Source organism: Kogia breviceps, chromosome 4 (genome assembly GCF_026419965.1).
Source record: "Kogia breviceps isolate mKogBre1 chromosome 4, mKogBre1 haplotype 1, whole genome shotgun sequence".
NCBI lineage: Eukaryota > Metazoa > Chordata > Mammalia > Artiodactyla > Physeteridae > Kogia > Kogia breviceps.
The window spans coordinates 59,833,668-59,853,870 of record NC_081313.1 but is presented as its reverse complement, the minus strand read 5'-3'; the positions used below and the strand labels follow the sequence as shown (position 1 = coordinate 59,853,870).

The following is a 20,203-nucleotide window of genomic DNA, read 5'->3' as shown; positions in this document are numbered from 1 at the left end:
GATTAATCTAAAAAAGCTATTTTAACACTGAATCCATCTGAGCAATTGGACTACAATGCTGAGAGCACTAGAAACCCCTTGAATATTTGTCAATAAGCAAATCGGTTCTTAATATAGTTCTAATACACATTCTCCTGTGCATTTATTTATTTATTAACAATCATTCATTAAGCATCTATTATGTGCCTAACACTGCACTAGGCACCAGGGACTCCAAAATTAATAAGATGAAGTCTCCTTTTACACTAAGATAGGTGCAGAGAGATCATGATAACACAATATGCTAAGTGCATTTATAAAGATACCCACAGGCTACTACGGGGGCATAGAGGATGTGAAGTGATCTCCCGCTGGGGGTGGGGACAGTTGAAGAAAGGTTTCTCAGAGGGGATGGATGAGAATAGAATTGGTCTTGAAGGAATAGGAAGAGCTTGAAGGTGAGGATGGAATGTGGACAAAGGCGTTCTCTGGCCCTCAAAATACCCTCACATCTCTCTAAAGTATCTCCGTGGTACCCCACTCAGGTGTACCTTAGACATCTTCTCCAAAACCTTCTTGAGTGCCAAATGACCTGCCTCCCTCCAGTCCCCACACAAGTTTCCCATTTCCTCCTGCAGCTGTTCTCAACTTGGGGTTAGAATAGCAACCTGGTTGAACTAGGGTGCAGACATGTGTAACCACAGCCTCACGCAGCCATGCGCAACACATCACTTGTGGAGCTTTTAAAACACAGTGATGTGGTCATACCAATGCCTAGGGCCATGCTCCCAGAAATTCTGACTTTACTGCTCTACTGGGAGTCGAGGTATTGGTATTTTTTAGAAGCCCTGTGTGAGTCTAAGGGGTATCCAGGGCTGAGCACACTCTGCAATTCTCCCAGAAATACCTACACTTTTGAATTGATCTCAATTTACTGTTATATACGAAACGAAATTACAAAAGCAAAACATCTGCTCCAGCCCTCCAACAAATGGTTTTCAGTTCTGAATTTCCTTTAGTGTGCTTCCAATCATATCTATATTTTTGCAAATCACAGGATTTCTACAACTTTGCTTTCTGCTTTCCCCCCCCAATCATTCCCAAAGCTGTTTGTTTGCGTTTTGTTTAAAACGAAATGATTTAGCATGTAACTATTATTTCTGTCACCATACCATTGGATAATTAGAGCTTTCTAAATTTGGAGGAACATAAATGAGATTGCCATGAACACCTTCATATATAGGACCTCCTTTGTATGGATGTGTTCATTAGGGAATATCACACAGTACAACACAGCCAAGGGAAAATGTTCACAATATGGTGTGGGGAGACTGAGGGCAACCAGGCACACCGAGGCCCACAGGAGAGGAAATCACTCCAAAGGCTTCACCCAACCTCTTTTCTTTCCCCTCCCTGGGCCTGCTGTCTTATTTACTCAACTTCACACAGCTCATTTTCACTAGAGGCGGTTTCTCACCTAACCTGGCTCATTTCCTTTTCTTCCAACACTTGGTTGGACTCTGGGCAGCCGTGAAAACTCTCCCTGCTGGACCAGACCTCTTTCCTGCTCCCCTCCTAAGGGATGGCTTATACCAACCACAAGGCTCTCCTGTCAGGGTTTAGCCTTATTTAGATCCTGGCCACATCTCTGGGGTGGGGCTGGGTAGCCTTTTACAGTCACTCATCACAACTTGCTTCAGGGCTGGCACAGGGATGAACAGGATACTTGTGAAATGAACTAAGGAATTTTCTGATATCTTCAAAATACATTGGAAGTATATTTCTGTAATGGGTAGTTTTTAAAATCAACATTGTTAATTTTACTATTCAAATCTTTATATCTTTTTTTTTGTATTTTATTTTTTCATACAGCAGGTTCTTATTAGCTATCTATTTTATACATATTAGTGTATATATGTCAATCCCAGTCTCCCAGTTCATCCCACCCCCTCGCCCCCTCCACTCTCCTCCCTTGGTGTCCATATGTTTGTTCTCTAGATCTGTGTCTCAATTTCTGCCCTGCAAACCGGTTCATCTGTACCATTTTTCTAGGTTCCACATATATGCGTTAATATACGATAAATAGTCGGTATTTTTTAAGAAAACTGAAGTATAGTTGACTTACAATGTTGTGTTAGTTTCTGGTATACAGCGAAGTGATTCAGTTATACATATATGTACATATTCTTTTTCATATTCTTATTTACTTATTTATTTATTTATGGCTGCATTGGATCTTCATTGTGGTGCACGGGCTTCTCATTGCAGGGCTCAGTAATTGTGGTGCATGGGCTTAGTTGCTCCGTGGCATGTGCGAACTTCCCGGACCAGGGATCGAACCCGTGTCCCCTGAATTGGCAAGTGGATTCTTAACCACTGTGCCACAAGCAAAGCCTGTTTTTCAGATTCTTTTCCATTATGGTTGATTACAGTATATTGAGTACAGCTCCCTGTGCTACACAGTAGGACCTTGTTGTCTATCTATTTTATATATAGTAGTTTATATCTGCTAATCCCAAATGTAACGAGCATTTTAGTGGACATTAGTTGGTCCATGTTTATTTATTGATGCCAGACTATTATCTTGCTTTTGTGGAGGAAAAATCCCTAGTTTCACATTCTGAAATCAGTACAGACTGAATTCAATTGCTTTCTGATCTTCAAAGGAAGAGAAAATTTGTCTCATCTAAGCAGTGAGTATAGGTATGTGGTCTGTGTGTGTCCTCCTTAATTTGGGAAGATGGCATCCTGCAAGCAGGGCTTTTCTTACTCTCAAACAAGTGGAGGACTTACCTGCAGTTTTGAGCCCACAGGAATCCCTGGGCCCAAAGTGGGCTTCCATCTCCCTCCCTCCCCACAACCATCAAGGGTCATCCTATTGCTTGTTTCTCTTGAAATGCAAATACATTCGGGTTAAAATGGAAGCCTTTGTGTCTTACCACTTATCTGATAAACCTCGCTAGGAAGTGAGTCCCTGGGCCAGGGTAAATGATGACAGAATGAAAGTGAGCCCTGGGAGTCAACCTGGAGTTCGTCTAAGGCCATGATTGATGGACACGGCTGTATATCCCAAACACTGTGTGAGCTTCTTAGAAACTGATTCCCAGAGGCCACCCCAGACCTACTGGGATGGTTCTATCTGTCACAGACTAGGTATGCCCGTGCTGGGAGCCGCACGGAAGCGTCATTACATCTGGGTTTGATGCTAAGGGATCCAGGGCAAGTTACATTCCCCCCTCTGTGACTCCTTTTCCTCACCCGAAAATGGAATAAAACTACTTACCCTTGTAGGGTTGGAGAGAGGATTAAATAAGGGTAAATGAGATAATCTGAATACTCAGCACTGTGCCTGACTCACCCATTCATTTCTCAGAGGAGAACACCAAGCTCCAGAAAGGTTCAAGGACTAATCTCAAGTTACCCAGCTGTTTTCTGGTAGCGTCCATACCTGAATTCAGGTTTCCTCCACATTGCTGATGGAGAAGGAGGAGGAGAGGAAGAAGATGTTTCCAACAGGCAGTGCTCTATGGGGAAGGGGGAGCTGACAGTTGCAGGCTCTGGAGGGCACAGGCCGTGGATGGACAAAGTGGAAGAGGGATACAGAAGGGCAGCCGGGGAGAACTGAACAGGAATGCTCCCTCACTCACAACCGGTCCAGCTAGCTTACCTTGGGGAGTAGGGAGCCAGACCCCACACAGGGAGGAAGACTATCACCCATAACCCGCCGGACTGTAAAAAGCAACTTTTTTTCCATCTTTCTATCTTTTCATCTATCATTCATTCACCTGGAGTCCTGGTAGTGAATAAGGAAAACAAAGTCCTGCTCTCAAGGAGCTCACATTCTAGTGGGGGACAGGCAGTAAACAAATGTACACCCTAACATCCTATCATCATATGGTCTGGGAGGTAATTTGCTTTAAAAGTACATCAGTATAAAGAGAAGTTGTCTCTATACCCATAGAATTTAAAACGTGTTAATCATGAATTAACAGGCCAGAGGTGATTACTTAGGGCTTTAACTATCATTTTGGAAATCTACATGAGAAGGTTTGTTAATGAACATGGAGATCAGTTTTCATTGGTGATATGAGTGCTTGATATGCAGTTGACTGGAATGTTCTGCCCTTAGCACGATGGATGGGCAAGCATCCTCCAAGCCCCGCAACCTGGTGAAATGGTACCCTTGGTCCAGATTCCAGACTCTAGAGCCCACTGGTCCTGGACTCTGACACTTACAGGCATACTCTGCTGCCTGACCAGCCCCAAGTCTGGTGGTCCTGCTGTCAGCATGTCATGATGTCCATGGCCCTTTCAGGCAAGGGCAGAGAGATGGACTTCCCTGGAGTCAAGAACAGGCTGTAGGACTGTTTTTGTGCCCATTTGCACATTTGGTAGGATTTGCTGCCATAACCATATGGCAGCAAATATGGTTATGCCATAACCATATACTGCCCCCTCCCCCACTTTCCACTTTTAATTGCCAGAGACAAAAATGATCTGACATTTGCTGAATGGCCAAAGTGACTCAGGTCACATAAAATATAAACATATATAATGATACGGGCTCTAAAAAAAAGGAAGCAGGGCAAAGGGAAATGAATGGAGTGTAGGATGGTTAGATAAGATGACTGAATCAAAGATTCCTTCATCTCAAAATCTTTAAACAATAAGTGAGGTCTTTATCTTCATGGGCACAGATGTAGAATCTCCTCATTTTCTATCTCAAACAACTGAGGCACAGTTATGCTGAGTGGTCTTCCTGAGGTCACACAGCTGGCTGGTAAGAGATCCAGGATTAAAGAACTTCAGGTCTGAGCTCCCAGAAGGAATGGGGAACTTCTCTGTCTAAACACACACAGTCCTAAGGGGAGGGGCTTAGGTTGGTTAATTCTGGGCAGATGTTTTAATTTTAGCTCATCAAGGAAGAGGACCAACCCAGAGCACTGGGTGACAGCAGCAGCTGCCCAGGATGAGCAGGGAACAGCAGGTGGGAACAATCAGGGGTTTATTTTCACATCCTTTCTGAGGTCATATCTGAAACTGGGCATGTGTAAGGGGTGGGAGGGGGGAGAAGGAGGCCAGTGGCCAGAGAAAGGCAGGAGCAGGTTGCTGGAAGAATCCACATGAGACAGGCCTGCTGGGCTGAAGGATTCTGTGCAGAGTTGGTGGCCAGTGGGGACAGCCTCGGTTTCATCACTTACAAGGTGGGAGCTCCTTGCCCTGAGCTCCATGGAGGAGGGGTAAGTATGGTTCTGGGCCATATGGAGATAGGAAGTGTGAGCCGGGGAGCTCCCAGCAGGAAGTCACTGCCTGGATGCAGAAGGACATGCAGGCTAGAACTCAGAACCAAAATGAACCAGAGCATGTGCTGCCTGTAGAGATCTTCCTTGACTTACTATGAGTTCCATCCCTCCAAACCCATCATAAGTTGAATGTATCGTAAGTCAGAAATGCATTTAATACCCCTACCGAACGTCATAGCCTAGCCTAGCATCCCTTAAATGTGCTCAGAACACATACATTAGCCTGCAGTTGAACAAAATCATCTAACACAAAACCTATTTCATAATAAAGTGTTACATATCTCATGTAATTTACTGAATACTTCATTGAAAGTGAAAAACAGAATGATTATATATGTTCCTTCAAGTCTCAGCTCAGATATCACTCCTTCTAAGGACCCCTTTCTTCTGCTTTCAGAACACCATGTCCTTTCCCCACAATAACCCTGACCACACTATGTTGTGCCTGATGTTCCTAACTAGAAGCGCGGGCTTCTAGTTGCAGTGGCTTCTCTTGTTACGGAGCACGGGCTCTAGGTGTGTGGGCTTCAGCAGCTGCAGCTCACAGGCTCCAGAGTGCAGGCTCAGCAGTTGTGGTGCACGGGCTTAATTGCTCTGTGGCATGTGGGATCTTCCCGGACCAGGCTCAAACCCACGTCCCCTGCATTGGCAGGTGGATTCTTTTTTTTTTTTTTTTTTTTTTTTTTTTTTTTTTTTTTGCGGTATGCGGGCCTCTCACTGTTGTGACCTCTCCCGTTGCGGAGCACAGGCTCCGGACGCACAGGCTCAGCGGCCATGGCTCACGGGCTTAGTTGCTCCGCGGCATGTGGGATCCTCCCGGACCAGGGTACGAACCCGTGTCTCCTGCATCGGCAGGCGGATTCTCAACCACTGCGCCACCAGGGAAGCCCCGTGGCAGGTGGATTCTTAACCACTGTGCCACCATGGAAGTCCCTTTTTTTAAAAAAAAAAAATTAATTTAATTATTTTTGGCTGTGTTGGGTCTTCGTTTCTGAGCGAGGGCTTTCTCTAGTTGCGGCGAGAAGGGGCCACTCTTCATTGCGGTGCGTGGGCCTCTCACTGTTGTGGCCTCTCTTGTTGTGGAGCACAAGCTCCAGATACACAGGCTCAGTAGTTGTGGCTCATGGCTTATGTTGTGCCTAAGCCATGAATGGCTTATTCATGGTTGTATCACAGGCACTCCAAAAAAAGTTGTTGCGTAAATAAATGAACAATATTAAAAGTCATATTGAGATGGAGTAGACATACTTTTCTTATTCTTCCTACTAAATACAGCTAAAAGTCCTGGACGTTATAAAACAAACCTAAGAAGACTCTGGAAGATAAAGAAAAAAGGCAAAGCAGCTGGGGACCTGGGGAATGGTGACTTCCTGAATTTTCTTTTTGCCTCATCTTCTGAGACTTGGAACTGACAAAGCTGGCAAAAGGATATACCAACAGGTACAGACTTCAATAACACCCCAACCAGAGCCTGCTCTCTCTACCCAAAGGACCAGGATTGAGGCAGCCTAGCAAGACAGAAAACATTTAGACAACAACCTTGCTTCTCCAACCAAATACCGGAAAAAAGTGTAACCCAACTGCCAGCCACACCAGCAAAGGCCGAGTGGAGAACCTAGACTTCCATCCTCGTGAACCTGTAATGAGGGGCCTCAACAGCACCATTGGGGTGGTGTCAGGGAAGGCTAAGTAGGAACCTGGGATTTTCATCCCTGCTGGCCAGTAATGAGTTTGTCCCTGCTTCCCCTCCATGGTATTGGTTATCTTGAGGGGAGCCTGGACTCCCACCGCTATGCAGCAGGAGTGAGGACATCCTTTCTTGGCTGTCAATGGAGGCTGAGTGGTAACCTGGACATCTATCTCCACCTGGCAAGAATGGGGCAGTGCACCCCCTTCCCCCTGCAGAGAGATGTCTGAGAATGCCAACCAAAACCAAAGGCTTAAATAAGATCAGAAGTCTCAGAACATAATACGAAAATGACTGCTTTCAACTGAATATCACTTATCATCCAAATAACCAGGAAGAGCTCAAACAGAATGAGAAAAAAAACTGAGATGCCAACATTGACATGACAGAGATGTTAACATTATCTGATAAAGCTTTTAAAGCTGTCATTATAATAAATAATGCTTCAATGAGCAATTATGAACACACTTGAAACTCTTGAACACACAGAAATACAGAACACATCATGAAAAAATAGAAAAAACAGAAAGCCTCAGCAAAGAAATAAAAGACATAAAGAAGAACCAAATTGAAATTTTAGAACTGAAAAATACAATAATCAAAATAAAAAGCTTAGTGACTGGGCTCAACAGCAGAATGAAGGAGAGAGTGAAAAGAATCAGTAAATTGAAGACAGAACAATAGATACCATCCAATCTGAAAAACAAAGAGAACATAGACTAAAAAAAAAAAAGTTAACAGAGCATCAGGGACCTGTGGGACTCTAACAAAAGATCTAATACTTATATCATTGGAGTCCAAGCAGGAGAAGAAAAAGTATTCAAATAAATAATGGTTGAAATTTGAAATAATGGCTCACAAGTTTGGCAAGAGATACAAACCTACAGATTAAAGAAGCTGAGTGAATCCCAAATGTGATAACCTGAAGAAATCCACACCAAGACAAAGAAAAGTCTTGAAAGCAGCCAGAAGCAACACTTCACCTATAGGGAAAAACAGATTGCTAGATTCCCCCCTCTAAAAATGTGCACCTGTTTTTAGAATTCCCACAACAGTCTCTGAGCAGTAATTTCACACTCACCCACTCCAGTTAACACTGAGTTTTCATCAGTCTTTAAAATCTTGGCTTTTCTGCATAATAAAAGAAAATTACATATCACCATTGCAATTCTAAAAACAGGTGCAACATTTTTAGAGGGGGGAAATCTAGCAATCTAACTGTTTTTCCCTATAGGTGAAGTGTTGCCTCTGGCTGCTTTCAAGGTTTTTTTGTTTGGTGTGGATTTCTTTGGCTTATCATGTTTGGGATTCATTCAACTTCTTGAATTTGAGGGGCTCCTAGATGGTTTCTAGATGGGTGCTGGTCTCCAGAAAAACTAACCATGTGATTAGAGGGTTGGAACTTTCAGCCTATCCCACCCTCATCTCAGGGAGGGGAGAGAGGCTGGAGATTGAGTTCAGTCAGCAGGAGATTGAGTTCAGTCAGCAGTGGCCAATGATTTAATCAATCATGTCTACATAATGAAACCTCCATAAATCTGGAGAGCTTCCAGATTGGTGAATGCATCCACATGCCAGCAGGGTGGTGTACCCCCAACTCCAGGATGACATAGGCTCCTGTACTTGGGAATCTTCTGGACCTCACCCTATGTGCAGGCATACCTCATGTTATTGCACTTTATTTTTATTATACTTGGAAGATATTGTGTTTTTTACAAATTGACCATTTGTGGCAACCCTGGGTCTAGCACGTCTATCAGCAACATTTTCGCAACAGCATTTGCTCATCCCTGTCTCTTCGTCACATTTTGGTAATTCTCACAATATTTCAAATGTTCCATTACTATTATATCTGTTGTGGTGATCTGTAAATGAAACTAAGCAGGACCCTGTGGGGCTTCCGGGATGGAAGCCTTTCCTTGTTTGTAGGGAATAGACTCCAGCCTCCATGAGGCCTCCTTAAGTCCCAAAGGGCAGGTTCAAACAGTAGCTAGTCAGGGAAGGGAGGGGATGCTGAGACTAGGGAGGAGCGGCCAAGAAACAATAGTGCAGCCTTGGGATAGGATCATGGTTCCACCTCAAGGGATACCTATAACAATATCTTTGAGCTCTTCTGCACAACTAAAACCCCCAACAAATGGAAGATGTGAAACTATTTGATGAAGCATTCTTCATTCCAGAGTGGAGGTCACAGTTTGATAACCTTGAGAACCCCAGAATCTCATCAGGAGACCACCTTAGGCCAGATTAAAGGAATGCAGGCCCTGATCTTTATCAGCAACCCCACCCTTGAACCATTGCTATGAAACTCACCAGATCCTCCCGGGTTGGGACACACAGTTTTGAGCGCACGAGCCCACTGTGCCCCCCTTTGCCTGGCAAAGAAATAAAGCTATTCTTTGCTACTTCACCCAAAACTCTGTCTCTGAGATTCAACTTGGCACTGGTGCACAGAGGCCGAGTTTTGGCATCATTACCAGAAAGAGCAAGCGATTAGAGGTTGGCACGGGGAATGGGGGGAACAGGGCTGGAGATTAAGCTCTATAAAAACTTTCGAACAACAAGATTTGATGAACTTCCAGGTTGGTGAATGCACAGAAGTACCAGGAGGGTGGCATACCTGGATGCGGCACAAAGCTCTGTGCTCCTTCTCCCATTACCTTGCCCTATGTGTGCATCTCTTCTGTCTGGCTGTTCCTGAGTTGTAACCTCTTACATTAAATCGGTAAACACAAGGAAATGTTTCCCTGAGTTCTGTGAGGCATTCTGGCAAGTGATCAAACCCAAAGAGGGGGTAGAGAGAACTCCAATGTATAGCTGGTTGGTCAGATGTATAGGTGATAACCTGACTTGTGTTTGGTGTCTGAAGGGGGGCACTCTTGTGCGATCTGATGCTGTCTCCAGGTAGATCGTGTCAGAACTGAGAGAAATTTTTCCAGTTGGTGTCTACTGGGAATCAGAGAATTGCTTGGTATGGGAAAAAAACCCTCCATATTTGGTGGCCAAAAGTCAAGAATTGAGTGTGGAGGAAAAAAACCCCGAGGTTTTCCTTACAAAAACTGTTAGCAGTGGCTGTTCTGCTTCATTTTTCAGGCACAGAAAAGTGCTGCTCAATAAGTACATACAATTTTTTTTTTTTTTTTTTTTTTGTAGTATGCGGGCCTCTCACTGTTGTGGCCTCTCCCGCTGCGGAGCGCAGGCTCCGGATGCGCAGGCTCCGGACGCGCAGGCTCAGCGGCCACGGCTCACGGGCCCAGCCACTCCGCGGCACGTGGGATCCTCCCGGACCGGGGCATGAACCTGCGTCCCCTGCATCGGCAGGTGGACTCCCAACCACTGCGCCACCAGGGAAGCCCCCAGTACATACAATTTTAATTTCAAATTTTCCTGCCTCTTTATGAAACGATTTAGGGTAGCTTATAAAAGACAAAATTAATAAAATAGGAATGCAAGAGTGCAAACCAGGATGAGGAGGAGTAAAGCAAATACCTGGACCATGGAGATGTAACACGGACATAGGCACTCTGCCTCTGGACCTCACAGCAGGGAAGCAAATGTGAGGAATTACTAATTTTTATCACATGAAGTGAAGAGACAAAGCAGCTCCCCAGAGCAGGTCCTGGAACTCGCTGCAGATCAGGTGGTGGGCTCTACAGAGAGGAAAGGTGCACTATGATGGGAAATGTCCTGTCCTCACTTGTGCTTTCACAGTAAATGCAGCCAAGAGTATAACATTAAAGGTCAAGTCCGTACTGTGGTTGACAAATGTGGCTTTCAAGTGTTATAACTTCCATAGCATTTCGATTATATGGTGAGTTATGTCCCCCCAATATAATCATTTTCACTGGGATTTTGATAGGAGTTGGCTGTGGAATAGCTCAAGAGGCTACTTTTTCGTTTGGGGCCTGGAATCAGAGTGTCCTAGTAAGTGATCATTAAGGACAGATTCTAGAAACTGGGCAAGGAGTTGGCAGTGCTAAAGTTCTAGTATGAAAAAATCACACCCTATAACCAACATTCTTGTCAGGATGTATTCTATTCTGCTTCCACGGGGAGAAGAGGCCGTAGGGTACCTACACACAAAAACAGTTGGGGTTTTCCTCTAACAGCTGGCTGAGCCAGAGATCACGGGAGCCCTCCTATGTGACCCAGAGGAAAGCAGCAGAGATTAAACAGAAGGCTTTAGCCTGAAACAGAGTAGGTGGTGCTAGCTAATTAATTCATCATGGCCCTAGTGATGCAGCTCTGGCAGGTAAGTTATCTCTCCATCACTTAAGGAAGTGACTTCCTGTACGTTATCTGGTAACATCAGCTCGAGTGCTGGAGAACATCTGCTAGCAACAGTGTGGCTAAAGTGAGGCCTTGCCAATTTCTGAGTCCTGGCTCAGCTGCCATGTTCTGAAACACATCCCCATGTTTTGCTGCGCCAGCAGCAGCAAACTGAACGTAAGAGAAATACTACGGCAGGCTGGTGCCTGGGACAGGTGGGACTCCTCTGAAACTGACTTTGTCACAGCCCTGCCAAACCTTCCTGAGACTGCTTGCTGGTGGTCTAGGACACTTCTACCCAACTGGCCTTGCTTCCTTGCTCCTCCATGGGGCTCAGGCTTGCACTGCAGCCAGACTATACCTCCCCTCCCCGTTTTCTCTCATAACCCACATTTCCTCTAACAAAAATCTGTGCATGTTTAATCCCATCTTGTCCTCTGCTTGTCAGAGGATCTGAGCTAATACACAGGGCAATTTCTGTCTTTATCTTGCTTGATGTTTAACCTTTCCGACAACAGAAACACAGCAGGTCCATGTTTCTCATGGACAGACCCACCTGATTTGTGGCATTTTGTTTTTAAGCCAGGTTTTTGCCACAGGACAATACTCATTTTTCCATTCCTGTGGCAGAGGGATAAGCAGCTGATTCATCTCAAATACTATCAAGCTTTTACAATGTAAAATAAAAAGGTTACAGGCTATGACATAGACTTGCTTTAACATTGAGGGGCTTTTTTTTTTGCGGTACGCGGGCCTCTCACTGCTGTGGCCTCTCCCGTTGCGGAGCACAGGCTCCGGACGCGCAGGCTCGGCGGCCACGGCTCACGGGCCCAGCCGCTCCATGGCATGTGGGATCTTCCCAGACCGGGGCACGAACCCGTATCCCCTGCATCGGCAGGAGGACTCTCAACCACTGCACCACCAGGGAAGCCCGAGGGGCTTTTTTAAACGTCTAGTTTAGTCCACATCTGGGCCCAGTTTGCAGGATGAGAAGGCAAGCAAGCTGCAGTCTTAATCTTGTTTTGGCAGCATCCTAGTCCCGTGACACCCATCCCAGGAGTTTGCCCACAGAAGAGAACTAATGTTTGTTGAAAGAAGGGAGGAGATGCCAGCCAAGGGTTGTATGGTTCCTTTCAGAGCATAAGTCATCAACAGGAGGTTACTAATTATGGATGTCTGATAAGCAGACATCCATAAGAGTTCCAGATACTCAGCAGGGAGATGGATACTGGAGTACCTATAGGGTTCCTGTAAGCTCAGTAATAGATGTTCATGAAGAAGAAATATAAGTTAGAGAGTCTGGGTATGCAGAGAAGGTACCCATTGGGGCCAATAAACAAAAGGAGGACTCAGGATCAGTTGAAAATTGATAATCCCAAATGTCTCTGCATTGTCCTAGAAAAAACCCTCCTCCATCTCAAAGCCCAGAGAATGCTGACTCCATCCTCTACCAAAGAGGGCCTCCATGGTGATGGAGTGTACACGAAATGAAAGAAGGCAAAGGCCATTTGTCTTTACTCATGTCAAATAGCAAAACAGGGTTTCTATTCTTTTCATGAGTCAGCTGCTGAAGCTCCACCCCAAAGCCCTACCTTCTAGCCCTTTTTATGATATGAGGTGCAAAGTCTCTGTGTCTCCATTTTGGGAACAGATGCATAATTTTCTTCCAATAGCTATATTTTTTTGGTCATTGGAAGTGTGTTGGGCTTTCCTTCAACAGACCAGGAAGGTCAAGAGATATGTTCCAGAGACCTCTTTGTGGTGCCTTAATGCAGAGTTCATGTAGACACTTGCAAATGTAAGGTAAGAACCCTCTCAGGACTGATAAGGGGCTCAGAGAGGCTCTTTTTTTTTTTAAGCATTATTATTATTATTATTATTATTAAAAACATGTATTGTTTTACATACATTATTTTATTTTATTTTAAATTTATTTATTTTATTTATTTATTTTTGGCTGTGTTGGGTTTTTGTTGCTGTGCTTGGGCTTTCTCTAGTTGCGGCAAGCGGGGGCTACTCTTTGTTGCATTGTGGTGTTCTCATTGTGGTGGCTTCTCTTGTTGTGGGGCACGGGCTCTAGGCGTGTGGGCTTCAGTAGTTGTGGCACACAGGCTCAGTAGTTGTGGCACGCGGGCTGTAGAGCGCAGGCTCAATAGCTGTGGCGCACGGGCTTAGCTGTTCCACGGCATGTGGGATCTTCCCAGACCAGAGCTCGAACTCATGTCCCCTGCATTGGCAGGCTGATTCTTAGCCACTGTGCCACCAGGGAAGTCCCCGGAGAGGCTCTCCCTGTTTCATTACTGCTTCCTCATACTGTTAGCCAGCAAGCTAAGTCATGGACACAATTAAATTCCTTCACTGGTTTCATTGCCCTAGTGACTCTGGCTAGCAACTATATTCCCCTACATTTTCTTTTTAAAGAGATGAGTAGATGTATAAAATAAATAAGCTACAAGGACATATTGTATAACACATGGAATATAGCCAACATCTTATGATAACTATAAATGGAGTATAACCTTTAAAAATTGTAAATCACTATGTTGTACATTTGAAACATATATAATATTGTACTTCAACTATACCTCAAAAAACGTCAGGTAAAAAAAGAACTTCAATGCCTTACCTTGTCTAACAAATTAAATATAAGTATCCATACGTATACTGAAAAGCCTTCATAGTTCCTAGGTAAACCTGATTTTCCCATACCATGTGATAGTTAAATATAATTATAATATTTAGTATATATATTTAATACTAATATTGACTATATATTTAACTACATAATACATGTATACATTGCTATAAAAATATCTAGCTGTAAATATAGTCTAGCTATAAAAATTGGGAACAATTTCCATTGTAATTATTTAGCATTTAACTTATGATTGCCCCTTCTCAGCAATCATCATGTATCCCCAGGAATGCTTTCAAATTGAGAAACTAATCTACAAACTGTTTTCAAAGTAATAACATTTTTATGATACTAAGTGTAATAGTCAATGAGTAAGAAATAATGTTTTGCCTCATTAAAAAATAAACAACAAATGAAAGATATGAGTAGAGCCTACAACTTCATAAGCCAGAATTTTTTTTTTTGGATTTTCGCTTTTTGGGGGAAATGACAGTTTGGCTTGTTTTTCTCTGACTTTTCAGTGGTCCTGTGGGGCTCAGAGAACCTCTTGCTGGAGGCCCATTTCAACATACCTCCGATCTGTAGGGTACAGTTCCACAGTGACCACATCAAGAGAGTTCCAGGCCGAGATGGTCAACCCATTGTACAGACACAGCATGCCTATCATCATGGATTCGCTGGTGCCAAACCAAAGGAAGAAACAGCTGATCCCCGAAAGCACCATAGAGCCACCTGCCAACGAAGCAGACACGGCTGGGACGTTTCCTGTCATCTTAGTAGAGCAAGGACCCTCGGGTCTTTGCGATCTCACAGCAAAACTGAATCCCAAGGGGAAGCTACATCCTGGGTTCATATAGCTCAGGTACAAGTGTGTTTACTTGTATATAAGGTTTGCCTCTCTAACTACCTTCTGAACACAGCAAGCATGAAATACACATCATCAATCACTCAGCTATGTAAGTAGAAAAATAGACATTAGTCACACATAATTAGTTTTTCAGTCTGTTAACTCACAGAAGCTGTTCAAATGAGATGTAATTAGACATATTTTACTAAAATTTAGTCCTAATGAAAGGTCCTAAGGGATTTCTCCTCATCTCTGTGGGATGCAAATCCTAGGGGGGTAGGGAGTATAGCAGGAGACAGGCTCCCTCTAGATTGCAAGGGCAGCTCTTGTATTTTACACGAAACCAAGCACATACCTAGCATCGTTAAGCGCCCGATTCTGTCCATTAGGAGAGCAGACACGATGTTTCCTGGCAACACTGCCAATGTCCCCAGGAAGTTGACAAAATAAACCCAGTAGGCACCATAGTCATCTTCAAAGGTAATGTGGCATCCTGTCTTGTTGTGCAAAAATGTGCAGTTTTGAAATTCGCAGTTAATGAATTTATATGGCTCAAAATCTGTGGACACAAAGAACGACAACTGATTTTGGTGCATGAGAGCTGCGCACCAAAAGCCTGCCGAGAATTCAGAAAAAAAATCATGGTATTGTAAGCTCCTTGAGGGCTTCAGGGCCTGGCCAAAGCACAGGATCTAGTCTAGGACCCCCCATTATGAAGTAGCTGAAGGAAGGAATACTTCTGTTGAATAAAGGAATAAACTAAAGAGTCCAGTTATCCTCTGTTCTCTTATGGTTGGTCATTGCTAATTACATGATTGCTTACTCCTTTATGATGTTACTTTGTTCTAATTATCATGTTACATAAGGACTATCATTAGAGTACTAAAGCTTCCATACTACAATTACAAATATGATTTGTTTCAAAATGTGTATGAATCGGCCTTACTACTGCCATTTTATAGGGCACTGAGGCAGTGAGAAGGAACAGGACTTTCGTTGGGTCCTTGAGGCTGAATTTATAAGAGAAGACTCAAGTGTTGGAACCCACTGAGGAACCTGAGTCAGCCTCATTGGAAGGTCACCAGCATTTGCTGCTGATTTTTTTTTTTTTTTTTTTTCTTCAACTTGGATCTAGCCAAAAGGGCTTGCAGATGATGCTGGGCTCTGCTAATAGGCAGTGAGAATCAAAACGGTTGTTGTCCTCGCTGAACAAGATGTGCATAAAAAGTTGGTCTTCTGAGGTTGAATGGGCTGGAAGACAGTGAGAGCACTGTCCAAACAAACCCCGAGACCCCTGACTCCACTCTCACTTGGAGCTAGGCAGAGCTGGCTCCTGTCTGATCACCAAGAAGGCAGGACTGGCAACAGGGTGGAGCTGATCCTCCCGCCAGTGTCGGGCTCTTATTCTGGACTCATGGGACAGACGGACCAATGTGTGTCAGTGGCAAGGCCTGGGCTTTGCAATCAATGAGCCTGGGCTCAAATGGCAGCTGTTACTAGTTCTACAACTGTGGCCAAATTACTGCATTGTTCTAAGCCTCAGCTACTGTGAAAATTAAACAAGATAATGAGTGTCTAATAACCTGAGGGAGGAACCAGCACATAGTAGGTGTTCTATCAATGTTTGGTGCCCTTCCTCTTTTTCCTTGGGGAGTTTCCCAGGCTCCATTAAATGGACTGGACTAAAAGACTATCTGATTGAGCATGTTTCATCCATCTCTGTAGATCTGTAGTTCAGGCATGCTCACTTAAGCTAACACCAGATTTTTCAGGTGTTATCAAAACAAATAAACCACAGGTTAATTCTTTGCTTTAAAAATTATTCACCAAAGGATTTTGTATTTCCAACTTTGAACTCAGCAAGCTCCATCTGCATTAACTGTGACAAAGACAGTCAATACAAGCTCAACTTTGATCCAACCTGATGGAGGGAGTCTGTTCATTTGTACTTCAACCTTCACTTCCCCCTTAAGCCTATGCCCATGCCTATCACCAAATGAGTATCACATTTCTGCCAAGAACTAGGGCCTGTGAAGAGGCCCCAGGCAGGGTTAAGTGGCACACCTACCTGTGTTGTTAAAAACAGTATCAATAAACATGCAGTTCTTGAAGTAGGTGTTGACTGAAGTCACATCCTCAAAGGTGCAGGACTTAAAAACCGAATCTTTGAAAGTTATGGATTTGAGCCTGATCCCTTCGAACCTGCCCAACACACAAAAAGATTCATATTGATGATTGTGTCTATCAGAGTTGAAAGCTAAGCCAAACAGATTTAGAGATGTGAGGTCCCACTATGGACTCTCTTAATTATAAAGGACATTGGCTTCTGGATTTCTAAGCTCCTAGCTTTTCCCCTTTTTCCTCATGTGGCCTGTCCTTTGGCTATCTCATTGCTCACCAATATTATTTTCTACCAGAAGAAGAGATGGCATTCAAAATAACTTCATTTAGCTTTTGGCAATTTTGGTAAAAGTTTTTGTGGGGTATACAGTTGAAGGTATTGAGTTTGGAGATTACCTGTAGCTATTGATTCTTTATTTTTCAATCCTATCCTCTTGTTCCTTCACACATGCCTTTATTTGAAAATTCTCTATTTGGGGTTAATAGCTCTAACTTGAGGATGTGCTTCCATGCTCACTTTTAATGAAAGTCTATTTCCCAAGCTGAAAACCCAAAGCTTCTTCATTCTAGTGTAGGGACTTCCAATTATCTTGAAGAGAGGATGGGAGAATCATTTATGTGAGGAATGATTGTCTTGGGGGTCAAGAAACTCATAGCTTACAGTCATTTCCAAGAATATTGTTTTTCTCATCGCTAAGAGGTACCAAGTAGAATGACCATAGCCCTGCTTATTTTTGGAAATGCGTAGAATGATGAAACTTGCTCAGATCCATTTTTGGGTGATGTAAAGGGGAAGGGGGAGATGATAATAGTCACAGTGATCCTAACATCTTAGAAGATTCTATGGCTCAGATATTGTGTTGATAAGAACTCTTGGGAGACATGGATACATATTCATCAGTGTGTCTCGGCAATTTATTAAGAGACTATGAATGTATGCTTAGCCAGTCACCGAGAGGAAATGCTTATTCACCTGGGGAAGAAGTTATTACACCAAATACCACTCTTATGAGAGCAGAAAGGAACTGATCCTCCTAGGCAAGTGAGCTGACTTAAAAGCAATTCACAATCGAGTACTCTGAAAATCATCCTCACCCTAATGTCCGACTGCATTTGTCCGCTCAAAATGCACTAAGAGCCTATGAGACCAACTTCCTCAAAAAACAATCTTATTTCAACCCTTACTCTAGGAGTCCAGAGTAAAACCATCTAAGCCATAAATCTATCTACTAAAGGAGGGTAAATAATGGCACATTTTAAGGAGATCATGAATTTTCTGAAGTGAAACTGAATTTAGAAAGGGGAAACAATTTTTTTTAATGGATACTATATGCACAGAGTACACATGGTGCAAAATTCAAAATGTTGAAAAAGGAAAAAGTAAGTCTTTTGTCTCCCATCCTCAAGCCACCTAGTTCTTTTTCCCAGGGATAACCACTAGTGTCAGTTTCTCGTATGCTCTTCCGGGAGCATTCTATATACAGGGTGCTAGCAAACAGGACACTATTCTACACCTTGCTTCATTCTCCTCGGAGTCTACTTCGGAGGTCATTCCTTATCAGTATATAAAGAGCCGCCATTTTAGAATGTTGAATAGGAAAACTATTTTTTTCTTTTTTTGGGGGGGGCGGTACGCGGGCGTCTCACTGTTGTGGCCTCTCCCGTTGCGGAGCACAGGCTCCGGACGCGCAGGCTCAGAGGCCATGGCTCGCGGGCCCAGCCGCTCCGCGCCATGTGGGATCTTCCCGGATCAGGGCACGAACCTGTGTCCCCTGCATCGGTAGGCGGACTCGCAACCAGTGCGCCGCCAGGGAAGACCCGGAAAACTATTTTTTTTCTTTTTTTTTTGTGGTACGTAGGCCTCTCACTATTGTGGCCTCTCCCCTTCCAGAGCACAGGCTCCGGATGCACAGGCTCAGTGGCCATGGCTCATGGGCCCAGCCGCTCTGCGGCATGTGGGATCTTCCCAGACCGGGGCACGAACCCGTGTCCCCTGCATTGGCAGGCGGATTCTCAACCACCACGCCACCAGGGAAGCCCCGGAAAACTATTTTTTAAAAATGAGTTAGGCGCTTCCCTGGTGGCGCAGTGGTTGAGAGTCCACCTGCCGATGCAGGGGACAGGGGTTCGTGCCCTGGTCCGGGAAGATCCCACATGGCGCGGAGCGGCTGGGCCCGTGAGCCATGGCCTCTGAGCCTGCGCGTCCGGAGCCTGTGCTCCGCAACGGGAGAGGCCACAACAGTGAGAGGCCTGCATACCACACACACACAAAAATAATAAAATAAAATAAAATAAAAATGAGTTAGCTAGCTAGTGGTATTTCAAATTTCCCTGAAAGACAAAAAAAAAAAAAAATTTCTATCGCCTTCTAAAATAAATGTATGTTTTAGAAGGATTTTAATACTATTAAAATTATTAATCATTACATTGTCAAAGTAAAAAATTTCTCCGTGATGACTGAATATCCAGCTTAGAACTTTTTATTAAAAATATGACTGTCAGAGGCACAAACATATTAGAAATTTCTAACAGACTAACAATAACTTCTAAGTAATTAAGTCAATTTTTATGCCAGAATTATAGAGCACTTGACTCTAAGGTTTCTGCGGAGAAGCAAGTACAGATTCAAATCAGTATTTTATGTGGGAGAGTGAAGGTCATCCTATATGGATTAGGCCCCTCACTGAATTGCTGATTCAAACAATTATCTCTGGGTTGGTAACTCTCCTTTTCATTACACAAATCATAAGCATCCCACAGGATTATTTTTCATCTTTCCAAACTAGTTTTTGCCCAGGGAAACTTTGATCATTTATTTTTTTTAGAGTTTTACTTTAATTTTGAAACTGGGAGAATTTCCTAAGAATGATGTAAACCAACAGGAACTCAAACCGGCAATTATTTGCTCAGATAACAAATAATGGGTAGAAATGAGGACCCTGTCTACCCCTTTCCCTCTGAAAAAATAAACCACAACCACCTTTGGAGTCACTTCTCTCTCCTCATCAAGAGGCATTTCAGACTCCATACTCAAAAATGTCCTTTGCTAACTTATTCCATATTTTCAAAGCTCTTAACTTTGGGGAATCATTCCTATTCTCTAATTGAAACTTTTCCTGATACAACTTAACCCCAATATTTCATTCAGCATAGTGGAGAAAGAAGGAAATCTGAAAAGTGGTCCCCTTTTCCAGAGATAGAAAACAGCCATGAGATTACAGGTCAGATTTCCTCTCTGAGTTAAATAATGCTATAACCTATCTTATTTTCTCATAATCTTCACTCTTCTCTTCCATAACTTATTTTGCTTGCTTTCCAAGGCCTCTCTGAATTTTCTTTTCACACCAGTCAATTCCATTTCT

General features: G+C 43.6%; 1 protein-coding gene across 1 annotated transcript in view; it reads right to left on the bottom strand.

The window, feature by feature from the left end:
* The window catches only part of SV2C (synaptic vesicle glycoprotein 2C), a 243,747-nt gene that overhangs the window by 6,976 nt on the left and 216,568 nt on the right, over positions 1–20,203 (bottom strand). Inside the window, exons 10-12 of the mRNA XM_059061385.2 lie at positions 16,789–16,922; positions 15,076–15,279; positions 14,446–14,605 (exon numbers count right to left, since the gene is read on the bottom strand). Coding sequence (XP_058917368.1) covers positions 14,446–14,605; positions 15,076–15,279; positions 16,789–16,922 — 498 coding nt within the window. The remainder of the gene's footprint in view (positions 1–14,445; positions 14,606–15,075; positions 15,280–16,788; positions 16,923–20,203) is intronic.